General features: G+C 41.0%; 1 protein-coding gene across 2 annotated transcripts in view; it reads right to left on the bottom strand.

Annotated features, from left to right (window-relative positions):
* Positions 1–8,188: 8,188 nt before the first annotated feature.
* Positions 8,189–26,679, bottom strand: part of LOC134343990 (cytochrome P450 4V2-like) — a 43,574-nt gene continuing 25,083 nt past the window's right edge. The window contains exons 8-11 of one of the 2 annotated variants that reach the window (XM_063043018.1): positions 22,011–22,113; positions 20,641–20,775; positions 12,191–12,370; positions 8,189–10,547 (exon numbers count right to left, since the gene is read on the bottom strand). In XM_063043018.1, the coding sequence (XP_062899088.1) occupies positions 10,384–10,547; positions 12,191–12,370; positions 20,641–20,775; positions 22,011–22,113 (582 nt within the window). In that variant the 3' untranslated portion in view covers positions 8,189–10,383. The remainder of the gene's footprint in view (positions 10,548–12,190; positions 12,371–20,640; positions 20,776–22,010; positions 22,114–26,679) is intronic. The other variant, XM_063043017.1, reaches the window with a different exon arrangement.

Raw genomic sequence — 26,679 nt, 5'->3', positions numbered from 1 at the left:
TACAACGCAGAATATTATTCAAATAATTGACTAACTGCTGTGCTTCATTGTGAAACTCCTTTTTCACAAAGGTGAAAAACTGACAATGAGGCTCCTTGGTACATTTACGCTGGCAATTGTGTTCATCCTCAACTACAGACTGATGGAAGTCATCCCCCGGAAAGTCCAGACCATCAAAACTCTGTTCATAACAGGCTGAAAAAAGTAGAATGTGAAACTAATTACCAACTAATAATTAATAATAAAGTGTAAAATAATTTAATTTAATTAAGTTTAGATGATAGACATAAACTCATAATATGAGTTCTCCATATCCATATCTATTGGCCTGGATATGACAGTAGTAATGTTTGAGATTTTACGCATATTTATCACATTCCATGCTCAGTTTAACATGGAAGTGCAGAATTTCCTGACAGTGATTCTCCACACTCTGATGGCAGCCTTATTTAGGGCACTCAAAAGAACTTGTTGGTCTGAACAGATATTGAAGTATTCATGAAGTGCTCTAACTTTTTTGTCTTGATTTAACCACAAATTAAGCTTAGCAAGCTTTGTAATTTTGAATGATTCTATAGATGTCATAAGTACTTACCTGAGGGAATTACAAGGGAGATAAAATACACATTAAAGTTAATAAAAAACTATGAATTTGACTGCCTAGCCAGCTGGGTATTTTTTGATGTTCTTGACCTTTTCTCCTTGGAGCGACGGAGGATGTGAGGTGACCTGATAGAGGTGTATAAGATGATGAGGGGCATTGATCGTGTGGATAGTCAGAGGCTTTTTCCCAGGGCTGAAATGGCTAACACAAGGGGGCATAATTTTAAGGTGTTTGGAAATAGGTACCCCTATCTCTGGACCACTCACTTCATTACTGAGTCTCATAGCATGATTGTATCTAAAAGATATCCAGTTAAGGTATCCGAAAGATATACAATTACTCGCTGCTGCTGGGCCCCCAGTCTCCCCTTCCCCACCAGCACTCTGCAAGGTCATGTCTCTCAGGACCCACTGTCAGCTCTTGGGTCCTCGAAGCCTCCATCTTCCACCTTCCCTGAACACCGCAACCCTCCTGTCCCCTCTGACACCAGCTCTAATCATCGCAGTGTCTTCAACGTTCCCTCTGACCTTTGCTCCTCTTTGCCCACACCTCAGTGAGTTCTGTGCTGGCTGCCACATCAAGCTCTTCTTTCCTCGTCTCCATCTCCAAGGCTACTTCTTTGGCAAGGATTCCACACCCTGTACTGATGGCCTGTACTCCTGTCTTCAACACTCCTCTTCTTCTTGGACACCCAGTTCTGGTTCTCAGCCTGCTCTGGATCTTTTCATCTCAAACTGCTGACGAGACATCAACTTCAGCATGCCTCAAAGCTTATGTGCTCTGAATGCACTGCCCACCATCTCTCCACACCAATGCCAAACTTAACTGCAGTCAGAGGGGGTGCTGTTGTAGTGTGGCACACAGACCTCTACCTTGCTGAGGCCAGGCAGCTCCTTTTATCCACCCCTTGAAAAGGACCATAATAAAACTGTCTCCGACACCATCACTGACCTCATCCACTCTGGAGAACTCCCTCCACTGCCACCAAATTTATCATTCCCTGACCCCGCACTACTCGTTTCTACCTTCTACCCAAGATCCTCAAACCTGACTGTCTGGATAGGCCTGTTGTCTTCTGCCTGCTCCTACCCTACTGAACTTGTGTCCTCATGCCTCGACTCCATTCTATCTCCCTCGGGATACCTTCCCTACATCCGTGACACTTCTCACATTCTCGATCTCCTCAGTAACTTTCAATTCCCCGGACTTGACCACCTCATTTTCACTGTGGATGTTCAGTCCCTATACATTTATATCCCCCTTCATGAAGGCTTCAAAGTTCTTCACTTCTTTCTAGATAAAAGAACCAACCATTTCCCCTCCACCACCACCTTCATCCTGAACAATTTTTCCTTTGGCTCCTACCACTTTCTCCAAACTCAAGGGGTAGTCATGGGCACATGTGGGCCCCAAGAAGGCCTACCTCTCATTAGTTACATAGAACAGTCCATGTTTGAAGCTTTCCCCAGTTACACTCCCCAACTCTTCCTCTGCTACATTGACAACTGCATTGGCACTGCTTCATGCACCTATGCTGAGCTCATCAATTTTATCAACTTTGCCTCCAACTTCCACCCTGCCTGTAAATTCACTTGGGTCATTTCTGACACCTCCCTCCTCTTTCTCAATCTCCTGTCTCCATCTCTGGAGACAAACTGTCAATCGACATCTTTTGTAAACCTACTTATTCCCACAGATATCTTCACTAAATCTCATCCTACTCTATCTCCTATAAAAATGCCATTCCTTTTCTCAGTTTCTTTGTCTCCACTACATCTGTTCCCAGGATGTGATTTCACTTTCCAGGACATCATAGATGTCCTCCTTCTTTAGAGGAAGGGGCTTCCCTCCCTCCACTATTGATGCTACACTCACCCGCATCTCCTCTAGTTCCTGAACATCTGCACACACCCCATCTTTTCACTGCTTTAACCATTCCTCGCTCTTACCTACCACCCCATCAGCCTCAGCATCCAATGCATTATCCTCCGCTACTTCCGTTATCTATAAAGGGATCCCACTACTAAATATATCCTTACCTCCCCTCACCCACTCTCTGCTTTCTGCAGACATTGTTCCCTCCACAATTCCCTTGTCCATTCATCCCTCCCCACTAATCTCCCTCCCAGCACTTATCCCTGCAAGTGTCCTGAGTGCTACACCTGCCACCTCACCTCCGTTCAGGGTCCCAAAGAGTCCTTCTAGGTGAAGAAACTTTTCACCTGCTAATCTGCTGGTGTCATCTATTGTATCCAGTGCTCCCGGTGTGGCCTCCTCTACATTGGTGAGACCTGTCATAAATTGGGGGACTGCTTTATCAAGTACCTCCACTCCATCCGCCACAAGTGGGACTTCCCAGTGGCCAAGTATTTTAATTCTGATTTCCATTCCTGTTCTGACTTGCCAATCCGTGACCTCCTCTTGTGCCAAGATGCAGCCAATCTCAGGGTGGAGAAGCAACACCTTTTATTCCATCTGGGTACCCTCCAAACTGATGACATGAATATTGATTTCTCCTTCCGGTGGACAGCTTCTATCCTCCCACCCCCCTCTATTCCCCACTCTGACCTGTTACCTCTTCTCACCTCCCCTTGGGTCCCCTCCCCCTTCCCTTTCTCCTATGGTCCGCTCTCCTCGCTTATCAGATTCCTTCTTCTCCAGCCCTTGAACTTTCCCACCCACCTGGCTTCACCCATCACCTTCCAGCAAGCCTCCTTCCCCTGCCCCATCCTTTTATTCTGCTGTCTTAGCCCTTCCTTCTCAGTCCTGAAGAAGTGCCTCGGCCTGAAACATCAACTGTCTATTCATTTTCCTAGAGGCTGTATGACCTTCTGAGTTCATCCAGCATTTTGTGTGTGTTGCTGTCCAATTAAGTGTTAGGTTCAAGACAAAAAAATGATTTCAATTTTTTTTATACATAAGATGGTGTAACAGACTCCAAACTGTCTATAGAATTATCTTCAAGACCCAAATTCTGCTTCATAATCATCAGCATGGATTGGTTCAGCTTAATTAGCTCCTTCCATATTGTAATTCTCAATATAACTCTATGCTTTTCTAATCTCTCTGTGAAAATAGGACATTTTCCCAAAGACATAAGTATTAAATTTAATGAAAAAATTGGGGCGCCATGGTATCATAGTGGTAAGTGTAACACTATCACAGCTCAGGGAATTCCCAACTTCAGTGTTCAATTGCTGCACCTTCTGTAAGGAGTCTCTGTATGTCCTCCCTATGGAATGCGTGGGTTTTCTCTGGATCTTCCGGTTTCCTCCAACAGTCATAAGACATACCAGATCAGTTCATTGTCGTTGGAAATTGTCCTGTGATTAGGTTAAGGTTAATCGGGTTTGTCGGCGGCTGCTCGATGGTCCAGAGGGGCCCACTCCATGCTGCATTGCTAAATAAGTAAATAATCTTGCCTCTAGAAAAGTCAAAGTTTAATTAATCAACTCTTCCTTTGCACATATTGTAACAAAATGAAGGACAAAAAGTCTTACCTTCGTTAACTTGTGAAAGAAATTCAGATGAAGCCACCATAAAGCAAAGAAGATATATTAGACTCTTCATTCCTCTGCTCCTCAATGCTGATTAATCCCTTCAGATAATTACTATGAAAATAGAGGTGGTGATGTAAATTCAAACAACTGCAAGCATTCAATATTTAATATACTCAAATGTTGTTTCTATAGGAATATTTCTTCAGGAATATGTTTAAATAAAAAGTGCATTTAAATTAATTCAATTAAGCCTTTAGAAAGCAAATTGCTTGAAAGTTGCCCACAACCCCAGCAGTTCCTATTTTATGATACGGAAGACCATTATTCCATTAAATTAATTCAGGTCTCAAAGCAAGCCCGTCCATCCATTCCTCCCACTAATTTTCCTGTAGCATATCCTCTCATGTCCATCAATTTATCCTGATTCTCCTTCCTACCCATCGAAGTGAGTGGTATTTACACCAGCCAATTAACCTACCAGCAAGTCTTTAGGAGCAGAAGGGAAATCCACAAAGTAACTGGGATAACATGCAAATTCTACCCATACAGACACAGAGTACCCAAGGACAGGACCAAATCCAGATTGTTGGAGTTATACATAACACAGCAGCTATTCCTGCTGCACCACAGTGTTGCTACCATCTCCACTGAAATGAATAACACTGCCACACCTGTTCCAGGTCTAACTACTGAAAAATCACAGGAACTTCCCAATCCATACTGGATTCCTCAAATCCAACACCAGAGAGCAGTTGGAATGACAGCAATAATCAGACATAATGGCACTCATATTTTGCGTCCTTGCACCAGAGTTCCAAACTTCCCCATGGTTATGAGGGGAAATGCTGGCAGTTTCACGTTGCTGACTTTTTTAGAGAAAATTAAAACCATTGTATTTCACTATGTTTTTGTTAATGCAATTCAGAGTATGCCATAATCACTCAGAGACTCCTCTGCTAAGTGTGGGAAGGCTGAATTAAAATGGCCACATTTATGCATTTATAATAATATCTTTCCAAATAAGAATTTTGGAAATTAATTTAGTATAATCTCATTATATAAAAATAATTACCTGTTTTTGTCTTGTGGCAAAATTTTAAGAGATTCTTGTTTGATACAGCAAAGTTTCCAGACTGTGTTCATATCATTTTGCCCTTTGCAGTCTGGAAAATGGAAACTACTGCGAAATATACGTACATTTAACAAAGGTCAGTGACCGAATGAACACTGTTAAAACTAGTGCTTATGATCAAATGATTGCATTTACCAAAGATTTGATATTTGCAACTGATTTCCATACATGCCTGAAGATTTCTAAAGTGATTGGATTAACTTTGAGTTTGTTCATTTCTAAGCATTTCAATTGACTTCGATATCCAGTGATCTTGCTTAAACCTGCTTGAAAATACAGCTGTTTGGATGTTGAGAAGACAAAGGAGTAGGCACCCTGCTACTTTCAATGATTTGTTAATGTCTCTCCTTTAAAATTGCCTCTCATAATCCACTTTACAAATCATATATTTCCCCTCAGTTAACACAAGGTTCATTCCAGATTGACTCTAGCTCAGTGTTCAATACCATCAACCCCTCAAAAATTCTACAAGACTGAGCTTCTGTACCTCCCTTTGCAATTAGATTCTTGACTTCGTCACTGAGAGACCATCGAGAAGATGATGTATCGGGAAGGTGTTATCCACCATTAATGAACTTCATCATCTACCCTGTTCCTTCTTTTAACTAAAGCCAATAGGCAGGAGGTACAAGAGCCTGAGGACCCACAACTCAAGGTTCAGCAGTAGTTTCTTCTTCACTGCCATCGGGTTTTTGAGCTGATTTGAAAAACCCTACCTCAGACTATATGTCCCTCACTTGTACTAATGTCAGGATGCCCTTCACAATAAATTTGTGAATAAACCTGACAATAAGCAATGAAGCTTGTAATATGCACTTAATAAGAGCTTTCAGTTGCTTACAGAATGCATATTCATCCCAACAATCTGTTTCCATGTGGACAGTTTTTTATGCTATTCCTGTCAACTTAGTTCGTGTCCAAATACTGTATAGCTATTTTCCATGTTGCAGGAACGGGCAGATAGCTGCCTTGCACACATTCTGCAAAGATGCTCTGCAGATATGTAAATCGTTTCATTTTAATTATTATTCCTCATTAACACTCCAACTTCCAATAATATCACTTTTGCAGCTTGCTATTACTGACTGGTTTGTATCCATGTGTAATGCCCTGGTTCATATTTTACTGTTATGCTGCGTGTACTTCATTTTATCAGCTCTGTAAGAGCAGTCTGTTCTGTTTTCATGATTGTTTGGGTTACTGTTGTGACGAAAAACCAAGTTATCAGAAGATTGATGCTAATGAGAGAGAAATAAGTGAGACAATGGAGAAACATTCAAAATGCTAATAAGAGAGAAGAGAGAGATTACCGAGAAAGAAACACATTTCAGAATATTGACAGACCGGTTGCTTTGAACCTGAACTGTTTGAAGTTTGATGGACAGGCGATACCCCAGCAGGGGGATAAAAAGAACAGGTTCGCTAAGGCACGACACACACCATGAGATCACGAGATAATGAGACCCTGGAAGAGTGGTGTGCCCCCACAAGTTGGTGGCAGTTGGTAATCTGGTTCGAGGGAACCGACCATAGACTGACAGGGTGAAAAGGGACAATTGGTGGGAACCTGGTGTGTGTGTCCGCCCTTGCCTGGGTGCCGGTTCACCGCGGAAAAATGGTTGTATCCGGAACGGAGGGGTCACAGTCAGTGACCACAGAAGACATAAAAGGGTTCGCCCGAAAGCTAACTGCGAAGAACATCAAAGGTCTGTTTGAATCAAAATTTGCATTCTCTCTCTCTCTCTCCAACAGCACAACAGCGATTACTGCGAAATGTACCAAGCTGAACTGAACTCTGCGTCACTTGAGACTGATCATTTTACCCCTAGACTGCGATAGAGCTTGGTTGATTCCTATTACCCTAGTTCTGTGTACATGTGTGTTTTATCATTGCTAACCTGTTGCATTTATATCCTTATGATTAGAGTACTGTGTTACTTATTTCTTTAATAAAACTTTATTAGTTTCTGTTAAACCAGACTCTAACTAGCGGTCCATTCCTGCTGGTTTGGCAACCCAGTTACGGGGTATGTAACACTGTTGAATTTAAAAGAGAGAAAAATGTGTGCCATCCAATTAGGATGGTGGGATCAAGGGGAGGTTTCTCTGGTGAGGGACACGAAGGTTGGTCTTGGGCTTTTGTTCAACGGGAGATGGGGAGAGAAGACGCTGAGGAGAACCAGTCGTAGCACACGATCTGGTGGGAGACCCGTTTGTTCAAGATGGATTGCGAGCGACATTCAGAAAATGGTGTGTGCTTTCACGTTGACTGAGGGCCCAGCGCGTGAGTGACAGGGAAGTTCAAGATGAGCTCCAACTCGTGCACATTTGACTGTTTAATTAGAATGGGCCTATTTCCTTTTGTTATCCTTTACTAACCCTTCAGTTAAGATTCATAAATACAATTCCTTTAATCATATGCAGTGTACTGTCTGTTATTTTGTAGCATTAATTTGTAACAGGATAGCAAATGACACAGCATCCACACTCACAACACGCTGGAGGAACTCAGCAGGTCGGGCAGCCTCCGTGGAAACGATCAGTCAACATTTCGGGCGGGAACCCTTCGTCGGGACTCCAGACAAACCGTGGTTTGGGGTGGGATCCAGCACGCCTCAATCTCACCAGTTTGGCAGGGCCAGAAGTTGTCTTCCCTGGAGTTACGCAGCCGAGGAAACCAGGGTGTTTCACATGGCACAGCTCATACATTCCAATGACCATTTTGAAACTAGTGTGACAGATTTTTCAGCTGCTGTGGGGCTGTAGGCATCTTCTGCTGCCTGGGAACTCAGTTTGTGGCTACACTTCTAAATTGTGAACTGTTCAGGTTACAAATGGTTCACAGAACAGCATCCTGCCAAAACAAGGGAATGACCAGTGCACCATTTGATTTTTTTCTGCTAATTCATTTAAATATTTATTAAACCTCTTGTCTAAAGAGATTTTGCCTAGTTTTTCCATTCAGATCACTCAGTTTCTGGTTCAGTTAAAGCAACTTCTTAACATTCTACAGATTTTTTTTAGGTAAGCTAGAAATAGAGTTAAATGTAGCATTACAAAAACAGAACATGATGGAAATATTCCGCAGTTCAGTCAGCATCAAGGTAACACGTTGAAGGCCCTTTATCAGAACTGAGAAAGAGAGGAAACAAGATAATTCACAAAGTCTTTCATTTTTTCTCAGTAATGATAAAGAGTAGCTAATGTGTAGCATTATCTGTTTCTCTCCATAGAAGCTGCCTGACCTACAGAGTACTTTCAGCTTTGTCTTTTGACATCTATAGTTTTTTTTATTTTGATATTCAAACATAACATTATATTTGCTTTAAAGATTATGATTCAGTTTATTCTTATCCACATTTTCTGTAAAAATATTCATGATCTGTAAAACAATAAAGCACAATACAATGTCTGAAAATACATGCATAATGCATAAAAGCTAATCTGGTCCTTAGATTTTATCTTCAAATAGAATGTTCACAATATGTAGAACAATAATTAAATTGATATGCTTCTTGCCCACTATCATTTTAAAAGATTAATATAGAAACAAAATTCACTTTTTTTCTTCAAAATCCAGTTTAATCTGCAAGCAGTAATAATAGTAGAACAATATTACACAAAACAAACACTCTTTAGTCGAAGTTTTATGGACTTTGCACCTGGTCTATCAGGAACAGAGGTTCGCTAATAACGCTTCTCCCTGTTGAATTAAACAGGACTGTATTCTTCTCAAAACAATTCAACTGCCATCAGTATAATGAATTTCATTACCTTTCTGTCTGTTTTCCCAACTTACATGTAATAAATGACAGTGAACTCTAGAATTCCACATTTTTTGTTGTAGTCAAATTAAGAAATGTAGCAAATAAATCCTCAAGTGTTCACTACGTTACTTACTGATCTAGAAATTGATTGAATTAACTTAGCAACTTCACTTAAATTGTAATCAAAGGTTAATTTTATTATCAAAGTATGTATGCAGTATACATCTGGAGATAGCCATAATACAGAAAACCATAGAAGTAGTTGAAAGAAAAACAATTTCCCCCTCACTCTCATATGTATTCATTTATAAATATGTACTTCCATCATCTGTACCTAATCTTCTGTATTTTTTGACTTGATTTAATATTCTACACCCACCTGGCAAAAAGGAAAGTGGCTTACTTAAGAATCCAGATTTAGGCTCCTGTCAGAATAAACAGCTTGCTTTATTCATTCTATTTATTATCCAACTCACTGTTAAAGCATACTTAAACATTCAAGATAAATTCAAAATCTTGAAAATACCTCGGGGGTATAAATTTAGGTTGAGACACGGGACAGACATTGCAAAGTGAAAATTCATGCTGTACTGTGCCTAAATTTCCATTGACATTAATGGGTAAAAACAGAAAATGTGAGACAGGCTCCTATTTCATTATTGCTCGCCTTTGATCAACTGCCAAAGTAAAGTTCAAATTCCAACATTCAAAGTAAAGTTTGAAATAAAATTTTCTTTTTGATTTATTTTTATTGCAATAAATCCACATCAAAAGCTTTCTTCATTTACTTCATTACTTCACTATATTCATAGTGCTTTTATTTTCAGTTTAATTGTAAAGTGCACTTTATTATCAAAAAAGAGAAAAAAAAATTATAATTTTCCATCTGCATTATTTGCAATTTATATTTATACTAAGTACTGAATAGCAATTGTTTGTCTCAATCAATAGGGTTATCACAAAAACAAATCACCTTTACAGATCGATAAAATAAACTCAAAGGGTTTTGCAAGGGACATTTATTTACAATTAAGAAATACAAAATTTCCCTCAACTCCACCAGTGTGATTTATTTGCCCTTTCGTTATGATCTGAGATTAGTAATCTAACGCTCATTGAAATATAATTAGTGTTATCATTTTTTCTATGAAGGCTGTAGAAAGCATTCACGGAGAAATTATATAAAAAGTTTCTAAATTTATAATGCTCTTTAATGCAACAAACTTGAAAAAATTAAGATTAAGGCAAAAATATAGTCACTAAGGAATATCTCTATTTATAAAATTAATGTTCTGTAATAAGGAGAAGAAAATTATATAAATTTCCCTGCATCAGTCAAACCGGCATTGTGATAGCTAGGTGTGCTCCTTGTGGCAAAATTTATTTTGTTCTGTGCTGAAGTTCTATCCAGATACCATCTCGTGGACGCAAAATTAATTCTCCCACAAGGTGAAGGTCTTCAGAACTTTGCTTTGCTTCTACTTGGAATCGTCGAAGAATAGATGATAAGATTACTTTTTCCTCAAGTACTGCAAATTTTTGTCCTAAATTGAATGAAACATTAGTTAAATTTCAAGAACTAACCTCAACTGCACTATTTTAGTGCTGTTACAATAATGAAGCATTTCAAAACCAGCTGATGTACTTTATGAAGACAAAGTGCTAGGATGTGAGAAAGTTTACATAACCTTTTTTTTAAATTCAGGAAGGACACAAAGGATTGACTAGACTCCTCCTGTGCACGTAACCTTCTAGTAATCTTTGCCATGAACAGAAACAGGCAAGCACTTACACATGTAGCTAAAGATCGTCTAGAGACGGAGAGATGTAAAGCTATAAAACAATTTTTCTGAAATTAGCAGCAACAATTGTATTGCTAAATACTACTGACCAGATGAACAACAGATATTAGCAAAAGAGGTGATAAAGAATTTGAAGCAGACTGGAATATGACTAATATCATTTTGGACATGTTGCTGTGAAAAATCGGAAGAGGAGAGAATTAGAATCTTGTAGCCAAGAGCCAGTTGCAGTGGGAATTTCAGCATGGTGGAATGAGCTGAGAGTAGATGTAAATGATGAAACTGGAAACAGAAGAATTTGATTTGGCTAGAATGAGGAGATTGCAGCTCAGCTCACATTCAGGCAGCTCTGAGAAGCAGTTTTAGTTGAACTCTTGCCAGTAATGGAGATGACAGCTAACGGGAGAGCTAGATCTATAAATGTGCCTCTGGCAATTAAGAATGTGTAAGGAAAGCTCTGGATACAGTGCATGTTAAGCTTTTTTGAGACACAGGAGCTCACATGCAGGGAAGTAATATTGGTATTATTTCCACTTTAAATACAATATGTTGATCTATTGTTCTCTGTGGAGGACTGTGATGCTAGAGGGTGGTGGTGTTATGAGAAAGGAGCTTTTTGTGGAAGATTGCTCAGATGGAGTGGTGTTCGGAAGCAACGTAGAGAGTGCTTTGGGATGCTCCTGCGGGAAGTACAGGTGACCCTGGAGAAGTACTTTCATTCTTTCTGGCTCTAGAAAGAAAAGATTCCACTTCTTCTTTACCAGCAACTTTTGATTTGATCCTGCATCATAAATGTCAATATTGTTTCTCTGCTCAGCCTCACATCACAAACTGAAAGCACGCCAATTTGCACAGATTCAGAAGCTCCCCTCCCCTTTGGGCAGATCTCTGAGCCTCTGCAAAATCCTTAACTTCCTACCTACTGGCTTTAAGAACTCTCCAGCCCCAAGTTTATATGTGATAACTTGTTTAATCTTAGTTGCCCATTGGGATATAGTATTAACTGATTGAAATCCACAGTGCAGTTTTTGTGATAAACTCCATTTTCACCTTGATTATTAAAACTGCAAAAGGTTATTACTTTCAATAGATCAATTCCTATCTTTTAGTGAATGGGGAGAAAAACAATATTCTGCTACATATGCTGCCAATTTGCACAGGTTTACAGAGAATTTTATGACTGGGCTTACGTAAATTAATACCAGCAAAATCTTAAGTTGTAACTGGTCTTTGGAAAAATAGGTTATGTCGCACCCTGTGTCATACTGTGCACAACATCCACCTGATTTTGTATTAAGACAACAGAATGGTACTGTTATCATCTTGGTAAATACATAGCTGTTCAGAAAACATGCTATAGGTACCGCACTTAGAGGCATACATACCTATGCAGTTTCTAGGTCCACCTGAGAATGGAATAAAGGCATAGGGATTCATTTTACTTGAATTCTCCGGCATAAATCGCTCAGGCCTAAACTCCTCAGGGTCAGGAAAATACCTTGGATCTCTGTGTAGTGCATAAGGAATGATTACTGCATTGACTCCTTTGGGTACGTTAAACCCTCCTGAAAAACAGAAGTTAAAGATACAACATTGATTGTTTTAATGACATTCATTCAGTCAACTGTTCTTCAGAAAATATTAAGTAGAGACATAAAGTCATTATGTAATTGTGTATATATGTAACATCTTAAATTATGTAAAAGCAATGTCTTGAGCAGTTAAGTAAATTTTTGAGAGTAGTAATAAGTATTCTGTATGAAAGTCGATAAATTCAATTCCTGAGCAATGAGGTGAGTTTTTGATTTTCATATTTTCCCACATTTCCTTTGGAGAAATTCGAACAAAATGATTCACAGGACGATTTAAAACCATTGCACATGATCTGTAACGTTCATCACTAAACTATAACCATCTTTACACCAGCCACAGCAGATCACTCCTTCATTGCAGTTGGACCTCGAAGCCACTCACCCCGTCGGCTTCATTGTTGCTGGTGATTTCAATCATGTCAACTTAAAAGCAGTCCTGCCAAAGTCTACAAAGCTTCCTGCTCTCACCTCAGATACTCAGACCACATATCTGTTTTGCTAACCCCTGCATACAAGTCGCTGGTTAAATGAGTCAAACCAGTTTACAGGGAGATCAGGACCTGGCCAGAAGGTGCCACCTCAGCGCTGCAGGACTGTTTCAAAAGCACGGACTGGAGCATATTCAGCGAGGCAGCTACCTATGGTCATCATGTCAACATCGATGAATAATGCAAGATTGATGACTGGCTACATAGCAAAATACATTGAGGACATTAACAAAATTAAATACTGCACTGTCCAGGTAAACCAGAAACCATGGCTGACTGTGAGATTCATGCACTGCTTAGGGATCAGGACACTGCCTTCAGATCAGGGGTAGGACGAGTCTAAGGTCAGCAAGAGTTCTGCTCTCACGGGCCATCAGGAAGGCAAAGCAAGAATACTCACAAACAACAGGAATTCTGCAGATGCTGGAAATTCAAGCCACACACATCAAAGTTGCTGGTGAAAGCAGCAGGCCAGGCAGCATCTCTTTGAAGGGGTACAGCTCCTTCAGTTAGTCCTGACGAAGGGTCTCGGCCTGAAATGTCGACTGTACCTCTTCCTAGAGATGCTGCCTGGCCTGCTGCGTTCACCAGCAACTTTGAAGAATACTCACAGACACCTTTGTGATACCAGGGACATGCAGCACACGTGGCAAGGTATACAAACCATAATAAATTACAAGATTACCCTGCACATCAGGACAGTGTTGCCTCCCTTCCTGATGGACTGAATGCCTTCTATGAACAATGTGACAAAAGAAATGGTGTGACTTTCTGAGCCTCTGTACCTCCCTCGGCAACTGGATCCTCAACTTCAGCACCTAAATTTCACTAGGTGTTTGAGGAGATTTGGTGTGTCGCCAAAGACACTCACAAGTTTCTACAAATATACTAAGGAGAGCATTCTAACTGGCTGCATCAACGTCTGGTAACTTTGGGGGGGGGGGGGCGGAGAAAGAGAGATGTAAAATTAGTCAATTCCATCATGGGCACTGGCCTCCGTAGTAGACAGGACATCTTCAAGGAGCAAAGTCTCGAAAAGGCTGCGTCCATCATTAAGGACCCCCATCATCCAGAATATGCCCTCTTCTCATTGTTACCATCAGGAAGGACGTACAGAAGCATGAAGTCACACATTCAGTGATTCAGGAACAGCTTCTTCCCCTCTGCCATCCGATTTCTGAATGAGCTTTGAACCCATGAACACTACCTCACTGCTTTTTTTAATTTCTATTTTTGCATTACTTATTTAATATATATTTTCATACTGTAATTCAGTTTTTTTCTCTATTATTATGTATTGCTGCACTGCTGCTGCTATGTTAACAAATTTCATGACATATGTCAGTGGTATTAAACCTGAAACTGATTCTGACATTGAGAATGGTCACTCAGTCTGGCCACAGCAAAGGTGAGGAGAATCCTAGCCACGGTAAGTCTATGCAAAGCTACAGGGCCGGACAACATACCTGGTCCAGTGCTGAAGGATTGTGCGGCCAAGCTAATAAAGGTTTTAACAGACATCTTTAATATATTTTTGCAAGAGTCCACTGTCCCTGTAGGCTTCAAAGCAGCCACCATCACTCCAGTGCCCGAGAGACTGACAATAACAGGCCTAAATGATTACGATGCAGTGACAGTGACCTCAATAATCATTAAGTGCTTTGAGTGGCTGATAAAGTATTGTATAAAATCCTGCTTCACTGGAACTTGTCCTGTTCACCTACCACTCAAACCTGTACACCAATGATACCATAGCCTTGGCCCTCCACTCCAACCTGTCCCACCTAGAAAACAATGCCTCATACACGAGGCTGTTGTTCATCAACTTCAGCTTAACGTTTAACACAACCATCTTTCAGAGGCTGATGGGTAAACTGTCCTCGATGGGACTCAACACCTCTCTCTGTAACTGAATCTTGGACTTCTTGACAGAAAGACCCCAGTCAGTCTGGGTTTGCAGCAACGTCTCAAACTCCATCATGCTGAGCACTGGTGCCCGCCCCCAGGACTGTGTGCTCAGGCATGCCAGCTCCAACTAAAACTGGATCAAGTTCACTACCGGTTGGCCTCATCAGCAACAATGACGAGTTGGCATACAGACTGATGTAGAGGGGCTTGTCAAATAGTGTGAGAACAACCACCTGAGTCTCAACATGGACAAGGCAAGATTGTGAGCTTCAGGAAGGCACAGATTGACCACTTCCCATTGCACCTCAATGGCTCTGCCGCGGAGAGAGTGAAGAGTACAAAACTTCTTGCTGTGCACATTAGTGACAATCTAACCTGGACCCACAGCACCTCCTCATTAGTCAAGAAGGTACAGTAAAGTCCACATTTTCTGAGGAGGCTTGGGCGTGCAAGGCTCCCTGCTCCCATTCTAACAGTTTTCTACAGCAGCGCCATCAAGAGTGTATCATTATGTATCTGGGTGTATCACTGTGTTGTACAGAAGCTGCAAAGTCTTACAGAGGATCGAGAATCACTGATGTCTCACTTCCCCCTGTTTGTGACAGTTACCAGGAGCATTGTATACAAAGAGCTCAAAGCATACCTGAGGATCTCTGCCACCCATTTCACAATCTCTTTGACCCATTACCATCAGGAAGGACCATAAGGACTAGCTCTACCTGACTGGGCAACAGCTTCTTCCCTCAGGCTGTGAGACTAATGAATACCCTGCCACTACTGAGGTCTCATCACCAAGACAGCAAGATGTTCACTGTTTACCTGTGCTGCACACCAAATGCACATTGGCTTGTATTTTACTAGCTTGCTTGTGGTAATGTGGGCACGTGGCCAAGTGATTACGGCATTGGACTAGCTACCTGAGGGTTGTGAGTTCGAGCCCCAGCTGAGGGAACATGTTGTGTCCTTGAGCAAGGCATTTAATCACACAATGCTCTGCAACGACACTGGTGCCAAGCTGTATGGGTCCTCATGCCCTTCCCTTGGACAACATTGGTGTCGTGGAGAAGGGAGACTTGCAGCATGGGCAACTGCTGGTCTTCCATACAACCTTGCCCAGGCCTGCGCCTTGGAGAGTGAAGACTTTCCAGGCGCAGATCCATGGTCTCGCAAGACTAACAGATGCCTCTTTTTTGTGGTAATATTTTGCTTTATGTACTGTGTGTCGTAAGTTTTGTGGGTGCACCATGGTCCAGGGAAATTTTGTTTCATTTGGTTGTATGTATGTACAGTCATGTGACAATAAACTTAAACTTTAACTTAATTGTAAGAGTTTCCACTGTCAAATAAAACATTTACCAGCATTAGGGGTTCAGCTGGCTCAGTGGGCATTCATCTACAGCCTTGGTGCAAATCCAGAATTGAACGCTTGGAGACATGTTGAAACTTGAAACCTTTTGACCAGGTGGTTGGACACTAACAACTGAACACTATGTCACCTAATATCAACTGAACAGTTTGAGTGATCCATCTTTGCATCACACCTTCAGATAGATAACTCTTAATTTGATGGTAATATAATAATAAATTATAATTGCTAATAACCTCTAAACTCTCAGAAACCAAGCACATTGGCATCTCTGAAGGCTCAATTCAAATCATCTAGCCAATATCATAACGCTTTCCAATAATATTTGCATAAACATTAGCAACATTAGAGAAATTCTTTCAGTGATATTGTGGTGCCTGCTTGCTATCAGAGGCAATAAAGTTTCCAAGGCAATGTCAGCACTCCACCTATCTTCGCCAAACAAACAAAATACGTTGACAGGTGCTATATAAAATGGCAACTGCCTGCATTGCATAGTGACATGTTTCCCAATATTGTCCTTTGCCAGGCTTAGAGTCATTGGTTAAGGAACATGATTAGAATGATGCACTGTGACATGTGATATCACTAGTTAGTATGACATATGACATCACCGCTCAACACTGCCTCATTTAAAAATGACTACGCATTCTCAGGACAGGTGCTTCTATGTCTATTAAAATCACAATGGAAACTTAGCTCATTGTTAAAGTGAATGGAATACAATGTAACAAATACCCATCTACTGCCCAATCAAAATATGAAGGGTGAGGAAGGCTTGTGTGTCCCTCATTATGGTTTATAAGAATTTTGATTAAATGATAAAACTAATATGCACTAGAATAGAAGAAACTATGTCAAAATTATAATTTTAACCAAAATATCTAGAACCACATATCAAAATCAAGGCACTCATTAAATGCAACAAAAACATTTATTTGCATTGCTCAACAGAACAAATATTGTTCTTACAAGATAAAGCTCTTGCCATACTCTTATCAAAAGGTGGTCATTATTTGATGGGGTAACATGAAGGTTATTCAGTAAAGGAGCAACACTTTTACTAAAACTAGCCATTACATGAAAAGTAAACAATGCATCAATAGGGGCATGACAGTGATGGTTTGGAAGGGGCCAACAAATAATTTGTTCATGGCCCACTGCTGGGAAATCTAATGAGCACAAAGTGACTAAACAAGTTTTATTGTAGTGGAACGTGCGAAGCAAAATTAGATACAGCTAAAGACTGCAGGTTAGGCAGGGAACATCAACCGGAAAAAAGATCAGTGGGGCTGGGCTAGAAATCAAAACGGCAGAGCTTGTCACCGATCAATGATCAGAGTTAACATAGACTTTGTGCAACCGAACACTGCCTGATGTCAACTGATTTTTGTTTTTCCCAAAACCTTGATTACATTGAGTCATTTAACACCATATTTTTCTGTACAATGTGTAGGCCTAGATTATTCTTAGAAATCAAACCCCACATTTAATGTCAGACTCACAAATCAGACATCATGGGCTGCATGGGGTCCAGGGTGAATTGCAAGTTTGATTCGGCACTAACATGCCCATTGAAGACAAAGAGTAGGAGATGAAGGCTGTTATTCTGGGTGAACCACCATGATCGGTGGTGTTCAGCAAGCTTCAGAACTGGGACCTCTGCTGTTTGCGATATACATCAGTGATTTCAATGAAAATGCAGATAGATAGATTAGCAACTTTGCCGATAACATCAAGATTAGTTGAACTTCAGACAGTATAAAAGAATATCAAAGAATACAGCAGGTTATAAACAAGAGAAAATCTGCAGATGCTGGAAATCCAAGCAACGCACACAAAATGCTGGAAGAACTCAGGAGGCCAGGCAGCATCTACGGAAAAGAGTTAAGAATCGCTGTTTTAGACCGAAACCCTTCATCTCAGGACTACAGAAAAAAAAGGTGAGAAGTCAAACTAAAAAGGTGGGGGGAGGGGAGGAAGAAATACCAGGTAGTAGGTGATAGGTGAAATCGAGAAAGGGGGAGGGATGAGGAGCTGGGAAATCGATTGGTGTAAGAGATAAAAGACTGGAGAGGGGGTGGGTAGGGAAAGATGTGCTTGGTGGTGGAACCCTGTTGAAGATGATGGAAGTTACAGAGAATTATGTGCTGGACATGAAGTCTGTTGGGTGAGGACAAGGGATACACTCTCCCTGGTGGGGTAGCAGGAGGATAGGGTGAGGGCACACATGCATATAGTGGAAGAAACGCGGTTGAGAGCAGCATTGATGGTGGAAAAAAGGGAAGCCCCTTTCTTTGAAGAAGGACATCTCCTTAGTTCTAGAATGAAAAGCTTCATCCTGTGAGCAAATGTGGCAGAGATGCAGGTATTGAGAGAAGGGGATGGCATTTTTTACAAGTAACAGGGTGGGAAGAGGGATAGTCCATCTAGCTGTGAGAATCAGTGGGTTTATTAAAGATATCATTAGAAAGACTATCTCCGGAGAGAGATTGTGAAAGGGGAGGAAGGCATCTGAAATGGACCAGGTAAATTTGAGGACAGGGTAGAAGTTGAAGGCAAAGTTGATGAAGTCAATGAGTTCTAAATTGGTTCAGGAAGCAGCGCCAATGCAGTCGCTGATGTAGTATAGGAAGCGTTGAGGGGGTGACACTAGTGCTGGCTTGGAACAGAGACTGTTCCATGTAGCTGACAAAAAAGGCAGGCATACCTGGGACCCATGTGAGTGCCCGAGGCTACACATTTTGTTTGAGGAAGTGGGAGAAGCCAAAGGAGAAACTATTGAGAGTGAGGACCAGTTCCACCAGATGGAGGAAGAGTGGTGGTGGTGGGGAACTGGCTGGGTCTGGTGTCCAGAAAGAAATGGAGAGCTCTGAGGCCTTCCTGGTGGGGGATGGTTATAGATCAGTTACAGATAAGGGCAGAGAAGTGGCAGGTAGAGTTTAATCCAGACAAGTGTCAGGTACTGCACTTTTGGAGGTCAAATGAAAGCAGAAAGTATACAGTTAATGTCGGACTCCTTAATAGCATTGAAGTATGGAGGAATTATAGGATCCTGGCCTATAATTCACTTAAAGTGGCTACTCAAGTGAATAAGGTCATATAGAAGGTATATGGAATTATTACCCTCATTGGTAGAGGTTGAGTGAGGAAGTCAGGCTGAAGTTATTTAAAATATAGCCAGTCCACAATTAGAGTGCACCACGATCAGAAGGATGTGGAGACCATGGAGAGGGTACAGAAGAGGTTCGATGGAATGCTGCCTGCATTAGAGAGTAGGAGGGTATGAGCTGAAGTTAATGGCCAGGTTGGATAAACTCGGATTGTTCTCCTTGGGCCAAGTGGAGACCTGACAGAGATTTGTTAAATTGTGAGACTCAGAGTTAGGCTAGACAATTAAAACCCATTTCCTAGGGTGGAATATTTTTTAATTTTATTCCACAAAACAATGGTTTTAGGTTAGGAGGAGGAAATTTAAAGGTGACGTGAGGAGCAAGTTGTTTTTAAAATGTAGAAGGTGCTAGATGCCTGGAATGGGTTACCAAGGTAGGAGTGGAATCAGGCAGTTTAGTGAAGTTTAAGCCCTTTGAGATAGACACTGAAGAAGTATGACAGGAATGGAGGGACATGGACATTAAACAGGAGGCCATTTAGTATAAAAATCAGGATTATGATCAGCACAACATTGTGAGTTAAATGGCTTGTCCAATGCTGAACTGCTCTATCTATTCCAGGATTTGTCAGGGCAAGGATTAAAGGCAGATAGGGAAATAAGATTCAGCAATGCAGCTTCCCATTGACTCCTCAGAATCTCAGAACCGTGACCGCACAAAATGCAGAAGCAACAAATGATGATGGCATTGAAAACCTGAGGACCATGCATCATGAGAGCACAGGGTCCCTGTGTAGATGATAGAAGGAGCATACCACACCACAAACTACCACAACAACAACCACCTACCCTATCAGTTAGTAGAGTCCACAATTCCCAGAATGACCTCATTCCCAGTCACTGCCGAAGCAGGCTGGGAGTAAGCCATCCTCCATCCCAAGGGATTGCCTGAGAAGCTAGGCACTTGAAATACAGGTGGACTGGGATAGAAAATCAGAGACTTCACCCAACCATTATTCTCACTGGTTTGCAATTCTTTCCTTTGTCACAGAAACTAGGTCACATGGTGCACAAAACTGTGATACCACATGATCCTATGTTTAAGACTGGATATCACTTTTTAAGCAAAGTCAGAATAGAGTTGTATAGCAGAATAAAGAAAAGCATAATGTTTATCTCAAACTATTTGTGCAATTACTCCCTTTTTGTGCTTCCTAATTAACTCATTCAATTAAATAATTCAACCATTTATATCAAGCGCTGTAATGCAAACTTTATATCAAGTACAGGATTCGGGTTATTCCACAGAACAATGAAAACAGATAATGCAACTTGCCCTCAACTGAGAAGCGATATCACACCAACTTACCAATATAGCAATCCTCAAACAAAGTACGACTAAAAATTGGAACAGAAGGGAACAAACGTAGAGATTCCTTAATAACACACTGTAGGTACTGGAGATTCTTCAGATCTTCCATCGAAGGAGGGTGATCAGAATTACCTGATAATAACATGATCAATTTCAAAATTAATTTTCAGATGAATCCCATTTTTTCATGCAGAGGACAGTGGGGAGCGTATGGAATGAGCTGCCAGAGGAGGTGGTTGAGGCAGGTACAATAGGTACATGGAGACGTGCGGCTTAGAAGGATATGGGCCAAACGCAGGAAATTGGGACTAGAAGGGTGAGCACAGTGATTGGTATTGACCTGCTGGGCTGAACAGCCGGTATCTGTGTTGGGTTGCTACATTGCCAAGACAGAAGCCAGGTATTAGTAGTATCCATGGAAGGGCTGAGGGCGGATGTAGGGAGAGAAAGAGACTGGGACACCAAGAGTAACTGACGGAAAGAGTAGACAGAAAAAGCGAAATTTCATGTTCTCAAACATCGAGCAGTTAGGATAGGCAAGAAATAAACTATGTTTATGTGTATACATTATAATGATCTCAGCCATTACTACAGTAAGATCTATTAACAGTAAAATACATTGTTTATTTATAGATCGGAATATTTCAACCTCCATCCCAAATCACTTTTCCTTTTATTATATACCTTTCCACCTCTAACTTTTCTCTATTTTCTGTTCTACATACCCTCAAACTCTTCCTCTCCATTTGGACCCACCTTCTATTCACTCACGTTAAGTATGTGGCTACATTACACCCTTTCCAGACTCCAACTTATCTCAAGTATGGACTATTCCTTCTCAAATCTGCCACCATCACTGCTAAATAGAGCTGGGGAGAGTTAGCTGAAACACTTGTGATGAGAACAGCTAATCCTCGTGACGCATAGATGTGTGGCTTGAAACTCATTTTGCAAGCAGACTGATTTGGTTGTGAATGTTTATTAGGGAGAGGTATGGAGTTGGATGGTTAGTTAAACAGTCTTGTTGTGGGAGCCAAAGAGAATGGATTCATAATTCCCAATATTTACTTGGAGGAAACTACTGCTCCTTCAGAAGTGAACTTTGCTTGGAACAATCAGACAATTCAGTAACAGTGGAGGACAGGGGAGAGGAGAGTGATGTGAGCCAGAGCTGGGGGCCATCTAAATACATATGATACTGAAACTGACTTACCAGTTGGTTTTGGCTACTTGGCAACTAACACGTTCAGATGCAGTTCTTATTATATTAAAGGCTCTCCCAATATATTAAAATATTTCAGATGTTTTAAGTTAATATGATATGCAATGCAATACCAATGACTTATAAAGTAAGTATTGGAACATACCAAAAACATCATCCAATTCATCTTGAACTTTCTTTAGTACATCAGGATGAGACCCCAAGAGATAAAGAGCCCAGTTTATTGCAGCAGCTGTAGTATCATGGCCCTGATGGAAGAAATAAAAAGTAACCCCTTTTTAAAATATAAAGTGCAGTGAGACTCATTCATGGCAAAAAAGCCATCTTCTATAGATTGGGTATTAACAAACAGTTATCAGCATGGTTAAAGAAAAGAATTAAAAATTTAAATAAACTGTCTTATTAATGGATGTTTATTTGATTTAAAAAATGACAACTACAAACGTTTGTATTATAACTCATAATCTAAGTAAAATATTTCACTCTTTAATAGAATTTCTCATTACATTTTATTTTCCAAAATTAACAAATCTTTTCTTAAACTCAGATGCTCTGGCTAATTCTTACAGATTATCAATTTGCCGTTTCTGAAGGATTTTAAAAAGTGGCAAGCAAATTATAGTTAACAGGAAAACAAGAAATTCAACTTCCTTGAATAAAAAAGTCTTGACTTCAAATGCAACATTTTTGATGCATTTAATGACTGCCTTGTGGGAAAGACGTTTCCTCTCGTGGGTGAGCCTAGGACCAGAGGGCATAGCCTCAGAATAGATAGACGCCCACTTAAGACAGAGATGCAGAGGAATTTCTTTAGTCAGAGCATTGTGAATCTGTGGAATTAATGCCACAGACAGCTGTGGAGGCCAAGTCATTGAGTATATTTAAAAGGGAGGTTAATAGGTTCTTTATTAATCAGGGTGTCAAAGGCAACGGGGAGAAGGCAAGAGAATGGGATTGAGAAGGATAATAAATCAGCCATGATGGAATAGCAGAACAGATTCAATGGACCAAATAGCTTAATTCTGCTCCTATGTCCTATGGAACAGCCAGTAGAAGTGGTGAATGTGGGTTTGATAGCATCACTTAACAGAAGTTTGGATAGACATGAATGGGAGGGGTATGAAGGGCTATGTCCAGGTGTTGATTAATGAGACTAAACAAAGTAACAGTTTTGTATGGACTAGATGGGCTGAAGGGCCTGTTTCTGTGCTGCGGTGCTCTATGACTCGATATTCTTAATGTATTAAATTTAATACTTTCATAAAATGCAACATTATAAAATAATATTCCAAGGCCTCTCAATTTACCAAGACATCATTCATCATATTATGACTGAATTCAGCGGTTCACCCAATGACTAATTATCTTCTTATAATGATAGCTTCCATTCATCTGGTATATTGAATGTAGTAACACCCCAGTGGTCTCTCCAGGGGCACTATCAAGTAAACTGAAGCCAAGCCACATATTAAGGCAGATCACAAAAAAACATGGTCAAAGGTTTAGGTTTTAGAGAGTTCTTAAGTGAAGTTAAAGAAAGTGAAGTGAAGTGGGAAGGGAATTCAGAGCATAAGGCCTTGGTAGCTGAAGGCACAGCCAATGTGGGTATGGTGGTCACAGATGATCTGAAGATTAGAATTAGAAAATCCGAAAATATAAACATCTAGACTTTATTTCCATTACAATAAGACATGCATCTTTGCTTAAAAATATTGGGTTTAACATTTATCTACCCATGTATACAAAAATCAACCATCATAATCTGCACTTTTTAAACATTTTCTAAATTTTGATCACTCTTATTTGTTCAACACTCACTGGTCTAGGGACCATTGGCCAAACTTTTCTGATATCTAACTTGTTGAGATAGCAATTAAAAAAATTAGAAATATATTCATTACAGCAGAAAATTACTACAAACTTTTACACCAAAATTTTTCTGTGTTTCAATAATCTTATATATTCTATAGACAATACTATCTACAATGACCAATAACCCCTACAAGATTATAGAGTATAGGAACAGATATAGGGAAGAAAGAAAAAGAAAATAGTAAAGTTCCCCCCCGCCCCGCCTTTTCTTTCTCCCTAGGCCTCCTGTCCTATGATCCTCTCATATCCCTTTTGCCAATCACCTGTCCAGCTCTTGGCTCCATCCCTCCCCCTCCTGTCTTCTACTATCATTTCGGATCTCCCCCTCCCCCTTTCAAATCTCTTACTAGTTCTTCTTTCAGTTAGTCCTGATGAAGGGTCTGGGCCTGAAACGTCGACTATACCTCTTCCTAGAGATGCTGCCTGGCCTGCTAGGTTCACCAGCAACTTTTATGTGTGTGGCTTGAAATTCCAACATCTGCAGATTACCTCGTGTTTGCGTTAGTAAAGTTTGTTTGCACCGTTAGTGATAAACAGAGAGTAAGAGGTGGAAAATTTCTTAAGTGCATGTATTTTAATGCTAGGAGAATTATAAGAAAGGTGGAGGAGCTTAAAGCATGGATTAATACCTGGAAGTATGATGTGGTAGCTATTAGTGAAACATGGTTACAGGAGGGGTGTGATTGGCAACCAAATATTCCTGGATTTTGTTGCTTCAGGTATGACAGAATCGGAGGGACAAGAGGGGGAGGTGTTGCATTGTTTGTCAGAGAAAATATTACAGCGGTGCTTTGGCAGTATAGATCAGAGGGCTCGTCTAGGGAGGCTATTTGGGTGGAATTGAGGAATGGGAAAGGGGTAGTAACTCTTATGGGGGTGTATTATAGACCACCAAATGGGGAGCGAGAATTGGAGGAGCAAATTTGTAAGGAGATAGCAGATATTTGTAGTAAGCACAAGGTTGTGATTGTGGAGGATTTTAATTTTCCACACATAGACTGGGAAGCCCATACTGTAAAAGGGCTGGATGGTTTGGAGTTTGCAAACTGTGTGCAGGATAGTTATTTGCAGGAATACATAGAGGTACCAACTAGAGAAGGGGCAGTGTTGGATCTCCTGTTAGGGAATGAGATAGGTCAGGTGACAGAGGTTTGTGTTGGGGAGCACTTCGGTTCCAGTGATCACAATGCTATTAGTTTTAATATAATTATGGAGAAGGATAGGTCTGGACCCAGGTTTGAGATTTTTTGATTGCAGAAAGTCTAACTCTGAGGAGATTCAAAGATTCAAAGATTCAAAAAACTTTATTGTCATTCTAACCATACATCAGCTCTGCAGGGCAGAATGAGACAGCGTTTCCCAGGAGCAGTGCAGTCATAACATAACAAACGCAACACTAAATAATAAACATAACAATGAATAGTAGAAACACAACAGCCACATGTCAGGTAAAATCAAGTTATAAGTGTCCAGTGCAAGTTAAAAGTGTCCAAAGCAGAGTCAGGTGGAGCAGTTATTTAGCAGTCTGACTGCCTGTGGGAGGAAGCTGTTTAGTAGCCTTGTGGTTTTAGTTTTGATGCCCCTGTAACATTTGCCTGATGGCAGAAGAACGAACAGTTCATGGAGAGGGTGTGAGGGGTCTTTAATGATGTACTGTGTCTTCTGGAGGCATCGACTCTGAAAGGGGTCTTGGACAGAAGGTAGGGAGACCCCAATAACCTTCTCTACTCCCCTAACCACCCTCTGCAAGGCTTTTTTGTCGACAGCACTGCAGCTGGAGTACCAGGTTGTGATGCAAAAGATCAGCACACTCTCAACCACGCCTCTACAGAATGTAGTTAAGATGTTAGTGGGGAGTGATGCTTGTTTAAGCTTCCTCAGAAAATGCAATCTCTGCTGGGCCCGTTTCATAATCCCAGTGGTGTTCCTGGACCAGGTGAGATCGTCCGAGATCTGCACCCCAAGGAACATGTTGTTTTCCACTCTCTCCACTGTGGAGCCGCTGATGCTGAGGGGTGTGTGCTCGGGCTGAGACCGTCTGAAATCGACGATCATCTCCTTGGTTTTGGTGACATTAAGCATCAAGTTGTTATCCCTGCACCAGCTCTCTAGGTATTTGACCTCCTCCCTGCACATTGTTTCATCATTTTTGCTGATGAGCCCCACCACTGTGGTATCATCAGCAAATTTAATGATCAGGTTCTCCTTGAATCTGGCTGCACAGTCATGTGTTAGCGGTGTAAACAGCAATGGGCTAAGCACACAGCCTTGTGGGGATCCAGTGCTCAGTGTGATGGAGTTAGAGATGTTCCTGCCAACACGGACTGACTGTGGTCTCTCTGTCATGAAATTCAGAATCCAGTGACACATGGCAGTGTTATGGCCAAGCAGCGACAGTTTCTCCACTAGTCTCTGCAGGCTGATGGTATTGAACACTGAACTGAAATCAATGTACAGGATTCTGGCATAAGTGTCTTTGCTGTCCAAGTGAGGAGAGAACTGTGTGCAGTGTGGTGGATATTGCATCCTCCGTAGAGCAATTTGGACGATAAGCAAACTGTAGAGGATCCAGTGATGAGGGGAGGCTGACTGTGATATGAGGCTTGACAAGCCGTTCAAAATATTTCATCACTATGGGGGTCAGGGCAACGGGACGGTAATCATTCATACAGGCTACAACTGATTTCTTTGCTACAGGGATGATTGTGGAGGTTTTGAAACATCTGGGGACAATGGCTTGACTAAGGAAGATGTTGAAACTGTCTGTCAGGACATCTGTAATACATCAGCACATTCCTTGAGCACACGTCCAGGGATGTTGTCGGGACCTCCCACTTTCCATGGGTTGACCCTGGCAAGGGTCCTCCATGTTTGCTCTGGATCAATGATTGGAGCCGGCTGGTCAGATGGTAAAAAGGGACCGGCTCTCCCTCTTGCTGCAG

Source organism: Mobula hypostoma, chromosome 3 (genome assembly GCF_963921235.1).
Source record: "Mobula hypostoma chromosome 3, sMobHyp1.1, whole genome shotgun sequence".
Lineage (NCBI taxonomy): Eukaryota > Metazoa > Chordata > Chondrichthyes > Myliobatiformes > Myliobatidae > Mobula > Mobula hypostoma.
The sequence above is the reverse complement of the archived record's forward strand: the minus strand, read 5'-3'. Positions and strand labels throughout refer to the sequence as shown.